Source organism: Scyliorhinus canicula, chromosome 5, assembly GCF_902713615.1.
Source record: "Scyliorhinus canicula chromosome 5, sScyCan1.1, whole genome shotgun sequence".
Classification (NCBI taxonomy): Eukaryota; Metazoa; Chordata; class Chondrichthyes; order Carcharhiniformes; family Scyliorhinidae; genus Scyliorhinus; species Scyliorhinus canicula.
The window spans coordinates 136,983,054-136,995,430 of NC_052150.1; the positions used below are offsets into that span (position 1 = coordinate 136,983,054).

A 12,377-nucleotide genomic window follows, 5' to 3' on the forward strand; every position below is an offset into this window, starting at 1 on the left:
GGTGGTGGGGAGGGAGGTAGGGGTGGTGGGGAGGGAGGTAGGGGTGGTGGGGAGAGAGGTAGGGGTGGTGAGGGGGGGTAGGGGCGTTGGAGGGAGGTAGGGGTGGTGAGGGGGGTGGTTGGGGTAGGGGGCAGCGGCGTACAGAGGGGGGGGCGACAGTGCGTTGGCCCCGGGCATCCGTCCCCCCCCTCTCTACACGCCGCTGCCCCCAAACCCCCTCCCCCACCACCCCTACCCCCTCCAACGCCCTACCCCCTCCCCACCACCCTACCCCCCTCCACCACCACCCCTACCCCCTCCCCACCACCCCTACCCCCCTCCCCACCACCCCTACCCCCCTCCCCACCTCCCCACCACCCCTACGCCCCTCCCCACCACCCCTACCCCCCCAATGCCGCAACCCCCCCCAATGCCGCAACCCCCCCCCCAATGCCGCAAACACCCCCCCAATGCCGCAACCCCCCCCCAATGCCGAAACCCCCCCCCAATGCCGCAACCCCCCCCCCAATGCCGCAACCCCCCCCCTCCAATGCCGCAACCCCCCCCCTCCAATGCCGCAAACCCCCCCGAACGGCGTCAAGCATCATCAATGGTTGACGCCGTTTTAAAGCTACTCTGTTTTTCGCCGACGTGACCCGTGGCCTGTTGTTCATCCACACTTAGCGGGACTTCGGCCCATCCGGGCTGGAGATTTGTTGAAACAAAAATATAATGAAATCCCGCCGGCGCCAGCTGTTTTCAGAGGCTGCCGGCGGGATTTGCACAACGCCGGTTTTTGGCCGGTCAGAGAATAAAAAACCCGGCGCGAGCGGGATTAACGCCGCTGCCGGCCGATTCTCCGACCCTGCGTGGGGTCGGAGAATTTCGCCCCAGATTACAATTAGTGTTTAATACTATTGGTCATATCAAAATAAATTGTTTAAAATGCCAATTAACAAGGTTTGATTTCTTGGAATGTTTAGTCTGAAGCAAGAGTCTACATCAGCTGCTACACTACCTTTATAGATAGAGATAGATAGAGAAATACAGCACAGAACAGGCCCTTCGGCCCACGATGTTGCGCCGAACTTTTGTCCTAGGTTAATCATAGAATTTTGGACAATTTTTCATGGCCAATCCACCCAACCTGCACATCTTTGGACTGTGGGAGGAAACCGGAGTACCCGGAGGAAACCCACGCAGTCACGGGGAGGATGTGCAGACTCCACACAGACAGTGACCCAAGTCGAAATCGAACTTGGGACCCTGGAGCTGTGAAGCAATTGTGCTATCCACAATGCTACCGTGCTGCCCTTAAGAAGTTAACCTACACTCCATAATTCTACCCTAATCCAAGTACCTATCCAATAGCCGCTTGAAGGTCCCTAACTTTTCGACTCAACTACTACCACAGGCAGTGCATTCCATGCCCCCACTACTCTCTGGGTAAAGAACCTACCTCTGACATCCCCTCTATATCTTCCACCATTTATCTTAAATTTATGTCCCCTTGTAATGGTGTGTTCCACCCGGGGAAAAAGTCTCTGACTGTCTACTCTATCTATTCCCCTGATCATCTTATAAACCTCTATCAAGTCGCCCCTCATCCTTCTCCGTTCTAATGAGAAAAGGCCTAGCACCCTCAACCTTTCCTCGTATGACCTACTCTCCATTCCAGGCAACATCCTGGTAAATCTCCTTTGCACCTTTTCCAAAGCTTCCACATCCTTCCTAAAATGAGGTGACCAGAACTGCACACAGTACTCCAAATGTGGCCTGATCAAGGTTTTGTACAGCTGCATCATCACCTCACGGCTCTTAAATTCAATCCCTCTGCTAATGAACGCTAGCACACCATAGGCCTTCTTCACAGCTCTATCCACTTGAGTGGCAACTTTCAAAGAACTATGAACATAGACCCCAAGATCTCTCTGCTCCTCCACATTGCCAAGAACCCTACCATTAACCCTGTATTCCGCATTCAGATTTGTCCTTCCAAAATGGACAACCTCACACTTGTCAGGGTTAAACTCCATCTGCCACTTCTCAGCCCAGCTCTGCATTCTATCTATGTCTCTTTGAAGCCGACAACAGCCCTCCTCACTATCCACAACTCCACCAATCTTCGTATCATCTGCAAATTTACTGACCCACCCTTCAACTCCCTCATCCAAGTCGTTAATGAAAATCACAAACAGCAGAGGACCCAGAACTGATCCCTGCGGTACGCCACTGATAACTGGGCTCCAGGCTGAATATTTGCCATCCATCACCACTCTCTGTCTTCTATCGGTTAGCCAGTTTGTTATCCAAATGGCCAAATTTCCCACTATCCCATGCCTCCTTACTTTCTGCATAAGCCTACCATGGGGAACCTTATCAAATGCCTTACTAAAATCCATGTACACTACATCCACTGCTTTACCTTCATCCACATGCTTGGTCACCTCCTCAAAGAATTCAATAAGACTTGTAAGGCAAGACCTACCCCTCACAAATCCGTGCTGACTATCCCTAATCAAGCAATGCCTTTCCAGATGCTCAGAAATCCTATCCTTCAGTACCCTTTCCATTACTTTGCCTACCACCGAAGTAAGACTAACTGGCCTGTAATTCCCAGGGTTATCCCTATTCCCTTTTTTGAACAGGGGCACGACATTCGCCACTCTCCAATCCTCTGGTACCACCCCTGTTGACAGCGAGGACGAAAAGATCATTGCCAACGGCTCTGCAATTTCATTTCTTGCTTCCCATAGAATCCTTGGATATATCCCGTCAGGCCCGGGGGACTTGTCTATCCTCAAGTTTTTCAAAACGCGCAACACATCTTCCTTCCTGACAAGTATCTCCTCAAGCTTATCAGTCTGCTTCACGCTGTCCTCTCCAACAATATGGCCCCTCTCGTTTGTAAATACTGAAGAAAAATACTTGTTCAAGACCTCTCCTATCTCTTCAGACTCAATACACAATCTCCAGCTACTGTCCTTAATCGGACCTACCCTCGCTCTAGTCATTCTCATATTTCTCACATATGTGTAAAAGGCCTTGGGGTTTTCCTTGATCCTACCCGCCAAAGATTTTTCATGCCCTCTCTTAGCTCTCCTAATCCCTTTCTTCAGTTCCCTCCTGGCTATCTTGTATCCCTCCAGCGCCCTGTCTGAACCTTGTTTCTTCAGCCTTACATAAGTCTCCTTCTTCCTCTTAACAAGACATTCAACCTCTCTTGTCAACCATGGTTCCCTCACTCGACCATCTCTTCCCTGCCTCACAGGGACATACATATCAAAGACACGCAGTACCTGTTCCTTGAACAAGTTCCACATTTCACTTGTGTCCTTCCCTGACAGCCTATGTTCCCAACATCTGCACTTCAATTCTTGTCTGACAGCATTGTATTTACCCTTCCCCCAATTATAAACCTTGCCCTGTTGCTCGCACCTATCCCTCTCCATTACTAAAGTGAAAGTCACAGAATTGTGGTCACTACCTCCAAAATGCTCCCCCACTAACAAATCTATCACCTGCCCTGGTTCATTACCAAGTACTAAATCCAATATGGCCTCCCCTCTGGTCGGACAATCTACATACTGTGTTAGAAAAGCTTCCTGGACACACTGCACAAACACTACCCCATCCAAACTATTTGATCTAAAGAGTTTCCACTCAATGTTGGGAAGTTGAAGTCGCCCATGACTACTACCCTGTGACTTCTGCACCTTTCCAAAATCTGTTTCCCAATCTGTTCCTCCACATCTCTGCTGCTATTGGGGGGCCTATAGAAAACTCCCAACAAGGTGACTGCTCCTTTCCTATTTCTAACTTCAACCCATATTACCTCAGTAGGCAGATCCCCCTCGAACTGCCTTTCTGCAGCTGTTATACTATCTCTAATTAACAATGCCACTCCCCCACCTCTTTTTCCACCCTCCCTAATCTTGTTGAAACATCTATAACCAGGGACCTCCAACAACCATTTCTGCCCCTCTTCTATCCAAGTTTCCGTGATGGCCACCACATCGTAGTCCCAAGTACAGATCCATGCCTTAAGTTCACCCACCTTATTCCTGATGCTTCTTGCATTAAAGTATACACACTTCAACCCATCTCCTTGCCTGCAAGTACTCTCCTTTGTCATTGTTACCTTCCCCACTGCATCACTACGTGCTTTGGCGTCCTGACTATCGTCTACCTTGGTTGCTGGACTACAGATCCGGTTCCCATTCCCCTGCCAAATTAGTTTAAACCCTCCCGAAGAGTACTAGAAAACCTCCCCCCCAGGATATTGGTGCCCCTCTGGTTCAGATGCAACCCGTCCTGCTTGTACAGGTCCCACCTTCCCCAGAATGCACTCCAATTATCCAAATACCTGAAGCCCTCCCTCCTACACCATTCCTGCAGCCACGTGTTCAACTGCACTCTCTCCCTATTCCTAGCCTCGCTATCACGTGGCACCGGCAACAAACCAGAGATGACAACTCTGTCTGTCCTGGCCTTTAACTTCCAGCCTAACTCCCTAAACTTGTTTATTACCTCCACACCCTTTTTCCTACCTACATCGTTGGTACCAATGTGCACCACGACTTCTGGCTGCTCACCCTCCCCCTTCAGGATCCTGAAGACACGATCAGAGACATCCCTGGCCCTGGCACCCGGGAGGCAACATACCTTTCGGGAGTCTCGCTCGCGACCACAGAATCTCCTATCTATTCCCCTAACCATTGAATCTCCTATTACTATTGCTTTTCTATGCTCCCCCCTTCCCTTCTGATCCCCAGAGCCAGACTCAGTGCCAGAGACCTGGCCGCTGGGGCCTTCCCCCGGTAGGTCATCCCCCCCAACAGCATCCAAAACGGTATACTTGTTTTTGAAGGGGAACGGCCACGAGGGATCCCTGCACTGTCTGCCTGTTAGTTTTCTTTCCCCTGACTGTAACCCAGCTACTCTTGTCCAGTACCTTTGGTGTGGCTACCTCCCTGTAACTCTTCTCTATGACCCCCTCTGCCTCCCGGATGATCCGAAGTTCATCCAGCTCCAGCTCCAGTACCTTAACACGGTCTCTGAGGAGCTGGAGTTGGGTGCACTTCCCGCAGGTATAGTCAGCGGGGACACCAGTGGTATCCCTCACCACCCACATCCTACAGGAGGAGCATGCAACTGCCCTAGCCTCCATCCCCTCTTACTTTACAGAATTAGCTGCCCCTTGGACCAACTGGACCTCCGCCCTCCAACTCTACTTCCAGTCAGCTGTACTCTAAACTCCTGGCTCCCTTCACGCTCTTTGATAAATATAGGAAATGAAATGTAAGGAGCACCTTACTCCCTCCTCACCTAACTCCCTCAGTCACCAAACTCTCACTGTAGCACTCAAATGCCACAAGCTCAGCACTCCCTCAGTCACCAAACTCTCACTGTAGCACTCAAATGCCACAAGCTCAGCACTCCCTCAGTCACCAAACTCTCACTGTAGCACTCAAATGCCACAAGCTCAGCACTCCAGTGCAAACAAAGTCTGCACTGTAACTAGCTCCTATTTATACTGTGACTCTAGCTTCTGAAAACTGGCCTAATTCAATTAACTAATTAACAAGCTCCAGCTGCAAGTACGTCCAAGTAGAACCTTGTTTAAAGCTGATTCAAAATTCACCTTCTTATAGACCAAACAGCAACTTTTAAGTTAATTAACTAAATAAAAGAAATACTAGACTTTAAATAAAAATGAACCCTTATACTCCCTCAGTCACCAAACTCTCACTGTAGCACTCAAATGCCACGAGCTCAGCACTCCAGTGCAAAACCTTTATCTTTCAGATGCAGATTAATCTGCTGCATATTTCTATCATTTGTTTTTGTTTTGTCATTTAATTACTATTATCACAAACTAGTTTAGAAAAGTAAATGGCAGATGTTAGATGTACATCTCTTAACAAGTGGAAACTCACTTGACAGAATTTCATTCTGTTGCAGCGCAAGTCTTGCTGTACAAGGAAGAATTTGCTACCTCCTCTAATTTGCCTATTAGTTCAAAAATTTAAACTAGGTTATACACGACTGTAACCAATTTCTAATGTGTCTTTACCAATAATCCATGTTGAGCGACCTTAAAGGAACACAACACCAATGCTGTTTGGGAAATTAAAGTTCAAATGACGTGATAATGTACATTTATCCATTAGCTATCCAAATGCAAAGTTCAATTTAACTAAGATTTTTTTCCACATGAATGTCATATTACTAGTGTTGAGGATCATTTAATTTATATAATTTTCATCCAAATGACTGACGTGATTCCCATTCATTGCTTACCTTTCATTCACTTTAACTGTTATTTCAGCACCATTTGGTAAGAATACCAGTAAATCCATTGTTCCAGGCAATACATTTTCTTTCACATCCCCAGGATTTTGATCAGTGTGTTCAACTTTACAATTCTGGGTAGCAGTGGGGATCCTACGTGGAGCTGGCTGAGGTGGTGGAAGTGGAGCCCGGCCCTTCATTCTGCTGAAAAAACAAATATATTTATAATTCCAAAGAATAATACATAAATTAAATTCCAAAAAAATAATACTGTGCATACTTTCATATTGCAAGCAATGAACCAGAAGCATACACAACAAAGTTTCCCAACCACCTGATTACGAGCTGCAGTCTATGGCAGCTTGCCAACCATACCAGCCAGTGACAGCTAGGCTGCATTTGTTTGCCCATTTTCAGTCACTGTAGAAGTAGAAACATCTGTTGCAAATTTTCTTTCTGATCAATTATGTGCCTACACATTATGAGAAATATATAATTATGACCAACCAATCCTTACCTCACCAACGTTGACCAGAACTGAGGTTTACATGAATGTGGCTGACGGGTGAAGCAAGAAGCAAACCGAGTTACAATTCAAATTTAATCATTAAGAAAATCCACCTTTATCGATTCAAATGTACGGATGCTGGAGAAGGAAAATAATTTTATTTGTCTCAATCTCCCCCCACCCCCCATCCTGACTCGGAACTATATCGCCATTCCTTCACTGTCACTGAGTCAAAATCCTGGAACTCCCTCACTAACAGCACTGTGAGGTGCACCTACACCACATGGACTGCAGCTCACCACCACCTTCTTTTAAAAAAATGTTTTTTTTTAAATTTAGAGTACCCAATTAATTTTTTCCAATTAAGGGGCAATTTAGCGTGTTCAATCCACCCACCTTGCACATCTTTTGGGTTGTGGGGCGAAACCCCCATCACCTTCTTAAGGGAAACTATGGATGGGCAATAAATGCTGGCCTGGCCAACACTATCCACCTCATGCTTGGTAATGAAGTCCACCAAAACTGAATATAGCATCGGTTTTAAATAAATAACTTGCAATCTAGCATAATAATAGCTATATATATATTTAATACATGCATCTAAAACTAAATTAGTTGTGTTCAAATATAAATTTTATTGGTTTTAGTGACCACTGGACAGTCCTTGTGGAGACAAAGTACTATCTTCATACAAATATACTGTCCATCCCATTGTAATAATAATAATAATAATAATAATAATAATAATTGCTTATTGTCACGAGTAGGCTTCAATGAAGTTACTGTGAAAAGCCCCTAATCGCCACATTCCGGCACCTGTTCGGGGAGGTTAGTATGGGAATTGAACCCACGCTGCTGGCCTTGTTCTGCATTACAAGCCAGCTGTTGAGCCCACTGTGCTAAACCAGCACTTAGTGTGTGGCACTACTACCATGCTAAATGGGATTTTTAAAATTCACCTACAGGATGTGGCCGTCGCTGAATAGGCCAGCATTTATTGCTGATCCCTAGTTGCCCTTCAAGGTGGTGGTGAGTTGCCTCCTTGAGGTGTAGGTACACCCACTGTGCTGAAAGGGAGGGACTTCCAGGATGTTGCCCCAGCGACAGTGAAGGAGCGACAATATATTTCCAAGTCAGGGTGCTGAGTGACTTGGAGGGGGACCTCCAGGTGGTAGGATCCCCAGGTATCTGTTGCTTTTGTCCTTCTAGATGGTAGGGCCATGGGTTTGGAAGGTGTTGTCTGAGAAACCTTGGCGGGTTACTGCAGTGCATCTTGTAAAAAAAAAACCTGGCAAAAGTAAAACTCGGAACGACTTGCATGCCAAGTAGCTTAACCAGCATGCAACAGACAGAGCTAAGCAATTCCACAACTAACAGATCAGATCAAAGCTCTGCCGTCCGGTCACAGCAAGTTGTGAATGGTGGCGAGCAATTCAACAAAAAATATGAGGAGTAAGCTCCATAAATATCCCCACCCTCAATGATGAAGCCCTGCACATCAGTGCAAGAGGAAAGGCTGAAGCATTTCCAACCACCTTAATTAGCCAAAAGTGCTGAGTCGATTATCCATCTCAATCTTTCCCGAGGCCCCTAGCATCACTGATCACAACTCTCATTGATAAAAACTCATCACATTTTATCAAATATGCAAATGCAAATAAGAATGCAAAGCCCATGTGTGTTATGTGCAGGGAAGTACTGGAAGATGAGAGGAGACATTTCAGATTTTGAAAGAGAAGTGGTGGGTGAAAAATTCCTTTTAAAGTTGAGACCCAGGGTCTGTTATTAAGGTCAGCTCACGTGGGTCGCAAAGTTCCACCTCTATGGGTCATGACGGTCAGCCGGCGTGGGTGCTGAAGGCCGGCTGGTAGGCAAAAGTGGATCCCAGGAAAAAAGTTTGAAAAAAACTGACCTAGAAGGACAAGGACGCTTGGGAACAGCTTCACCTGCAAGTTCCCCTTCAAGCTACAAACCAGTTTGACACTATGCTGTTGTTCCTTCACTGTCACCGAGTCAAAATCCTGGAATTTTCATCCTAATAGCACTCGTGTATTTTGACCAATTGGTCAAGGGGGTGGCTCACCACCACTGTCTCAAGGGTAATTAAGGATCTGCAGCAAATACTAGCCTTGCCAGAAATCCCCCACCCTAGGAAAAAACAAAAAAATAAATGAAAACAGAACTATAAAGTCATCATTCTCCTAGTTGTAAACACAAAATAGGCCGACAGTTTAAAAGCGCACATGTCATGTCACTGAAATACAGTTTCCTTTCAGGCGAGTGTGCTACACAAAGCACTATTAAGATTTGGAGGAAGAGGGAGACAGGGCTACATTAGAAGGAGCGATAGTGGAGCAGGAGATAAAAGATGCGATTGGGAGGATGCAATCAGGGAAGGTGGCAGGGCCGGATGGGTTTCCGGTGGAATATTATAAAATAATTCAAGGATATGCTGGCACCGCTGCTGGTGGGGATGTTTGAGGAGGCAACGGGGAAGAGGATGTTACCACAAACTTTGGGGTAGGCATTGATTTCCCTGTTACTTAAAAAAGGTAAGGATCCGACGGAGTGTGGGTTATATCGGCCCATATCACTTTTAAACGTGGACACAAAGGTATTAGCGAAGGTACTGGCAGGTAGGCTAGAGGTGTGCCTCCCGAAGGTGCAGATCAGACGGAGTTTGTGAGAGGGAGGCAGCTCTTTTTGAATGTTAGGAGGTATTGAACGTGATTATGGCACCGGCGGAGGGGAAGGAAAGAGAGGTGGTTTTGGCACTGGATGCCGAGAAGGCGTTTGACCGGGTAGAATGGGGGTACTTGATGGCAGTTCTGGAGCAATTGGGATTGGACCAAGATTGGTAGACTGGGTAAAGCTATTATATAAGGAGCCGAAAGCTAGTGTCCGCACACATAACATCCGCTCAGCATACTTTCCTCTCCACCGTGGGACTAGGCAGGGATGTCCTATGTCTCCCTTCTGTTTGCACTCGCGATTGAGCTGTTGGCCATCTCATTAAGAAGTTTGGGGGGTATGGAAAGGGATAGTGCGGGGTGGGGTATAGAGCATAGGGTGTCCTTATATGCCGATGACATGCTGTTATACATGACAAAACCGAGTGTGTCAATAGGCGGAACACTGGAGCTGCTTCGGGTGTTTGGGTCTTTCTCGGGAAGCCAATTAAATCTAGCCAAGGGTGAATATTTTGTGGTGTGGCGGTGGGGGCAGGGGTGGGGGGCTGCCATTCCGTAGGGCAGGGACTCACTTTAGATACCCAGGGGTGCAGGTTGCTCAGGATTGGGGGGTAGATACAACATTTCTAATTTGGTGGGGAGAGTGAAAGCTGATCTGGCAAGGTGAGATGGTCTCCCTCTGTCACTGGCGGGATGGGTGCAGGCGGTTAAAATTAACGCATTTCTACGATTTCTGTTTATTTTTCAACGCCTGCCAATTTTCATGCCAAAGGCATTTTTTAGAGATTGAAGGAATGATTACCTCGTTCATATGGGGAGGGAAGGTGGCCAGAGTTAGAAAGGTGCTGCTACAGAGGGGAAGGCAGGCAAGGCGTTTGGGTCCTCTGAACCTGATGTATTATTACTGAGCGGCGAATGTGGAGAAGGTATAGAGCTGGGTCAGAGGGGTTGATTTCCAGTGGGTGAGAATGGAGGAGTGTTTGTGCTTGGGGTCGGGATTGAAGGCGCTCGCAACAGCACCATTCCTGATGGCCCCAGGGAAATACTCAGGGAGTCCACTAAGAATAGCTGCATTGCAAATTTGGAGGCAGTTTCGCCAACACTTTGGGTTGGGGGCAGGGTCAAGGGAAATGCCGATTTGGGGAAACCACAGATTTGAGCCAGGAAAGTGGGACGGAAATTTTCGGAAATGGGAGGAGAAATGAATTAAGACACAAAAGGATTTGTTTCTTGGGGGTCAGTTTGCAAGATTGAAGGAGCTGGGAGCGAAGTATGGGCTAGAGCAGGGGGAAATGTTTAGATACATGCAGGTTCAAGATTTTGCCAGGAAGGAGATACAGAGCTTCGCGATGGAGCCGGCCTCCACATTGCTGGGGGAGATGCTGACGACGGGGGACTGGAGAAGGGGGTAGTGTCGCCCGTTTTTGTGGCTATTTTGGAAGAGGAGAAGGCACCACTGGAAGGGATCAAAGCAAAGTGGGACGAAGAGTTGGGAGAGGGTATGGAGGAGTGGTCCTGGTGTGAGGTGCTCCAGAGATTGAACGCCTCCACCTCGTGCGCGAGGCTGGGGCTGATACAGCTGAAGGTAGTATATAGAGCACACCTCACAAGGACAAGGATGAGCTGGCTCTTTGAGGGGGTAGAAGATGTGTGTGAACGTTGCGGGGGGGCCCTGCAAATCATGGTCATATGTTTTGGTCCTGTCCAAAGCTGGAGGATTACTGGAAGGAGGTTTTTAGGGTAATCTCTAAAGTGGTGCACGTGAAACTGGACCCGGGCTCTCGGAAGGCCATATTCGGGGTGTCGGACCAGTCAGGGTTGGAAACAGTGCGGAGGCAGGTGAAAATGAAAAAGGTGTTGTAGCCTTCGCCTCGTTGATCGCCCGAAGCCAGATCCTGTTGGGATGGAGAGCAACCTCTCCACTCTTTGTCCTGGCATGGTGAGGGGACTTGTTGGAATTCTTGACTCTGGAGAAAGTTAAGTTTGAACTGAGGGGAAGGATGGAGGGGTTCTACAATTAATGGCCGTTATTCATTCTGCACTTTCAAGAATTGGATAACATTGAACATTAGTGATGGGGGGGGGGACTGTATGTGTTAATGGTGACTGTGTATGATTCCTGATTCCTTTTTGTTATTTGTTTATGTTAACATGCGGGCAGTTGTTTGGGGATTGATGGGAGGATGGGATTGTTGTCGTTGATATGAGGATTGACATTATGGGCGAGATTCTCCGCAAATGCGGAGAGTCGTAAAGGCTGCCATGAAACTGGCCGTGTTTCACGGCAGCCTTCACGCCCGTTCCCGGGACCCGATTGTCCCCCCCCCCATCGGGGCTAGGAGCAGGACCCCGGGAATCACGGCGTCGCGGCCTTAACAACCGTCGTTAAGGCCGCGCGCCAAGAAGATGTGTGTCTGGCGTCTGTATGACGTCAGCCACGCATGCGCAGGTTGGAGCCGGCTCCAACCCGTGAATGCGGCTGTGACGTCATCACACCATTGACGGAACCTGCGCATGCGCGGTTCCGCATTTCTCCACCACCGCCCCGACAAGATGTGGCGGCTTGATCTTGTCGGGCGGCGGAGGGGAAATAGTGCGTCCCTTTTGGACGCAAGCCTGACGATCGGTGGGCCCCGATCGCGGGCCTGTCCCCTCCCGAGCACAACGGTGGTGCTCCCACCCCAAACGGGCCTCTAGATGCCCCAAACGGGCATCCAGCGCCCGTTTGTACGACGGCAGCAAGCAGGTGTGTTTGCTGCCGTGAAGAAACGGGCGTAAAGCGTTTCTCAAGTAAGGAGACCAAACCTGAACACAATACTCCAGGTGTGGCCGCACTAACACCTTATACAATTGCAACATAACCTCCCTAGTCTTAAACTCCATCCCTCTAGCAATGAAGGACAAAA

At 48.1% G+C, this 12,377-nt stretch overlaps 1 protein-coding gene across 10 annotated transcripts in view; it reads right to left on the reverse strand.

Annotated features, from left to right (window-relative positions):
- cobl (cordon-bleu WH2 repeat protein) overlaps positions 1-12,377 on the reverse strand; it is a 509,208-nt gene that overhangs the window by 339,650 nt on the left and 157,181 nt on the right. For 6 of the 10 annotated variants that reach the window (XM_038797757.1, XM_038797754.1, XM_038797753.1 and 3 more), the window contains one exon: positions 6,283-6,477. In XM_038797757.1, coding sequence (XP_038653685.1) covers positions 6,283-6,473 — 191 coding nt within the window. In that variant the 5' untranslated portion in view covers positions 6,474-6,477. The remainder of the gene's footprint in view (positions 1-6,282; positions 6,478-12,377) is intronic. The other 4 variants (XM_038797758.1, XM_038797756.1, XM_038797755.1 and 1 more) reach the window with 1 other exon arrangement.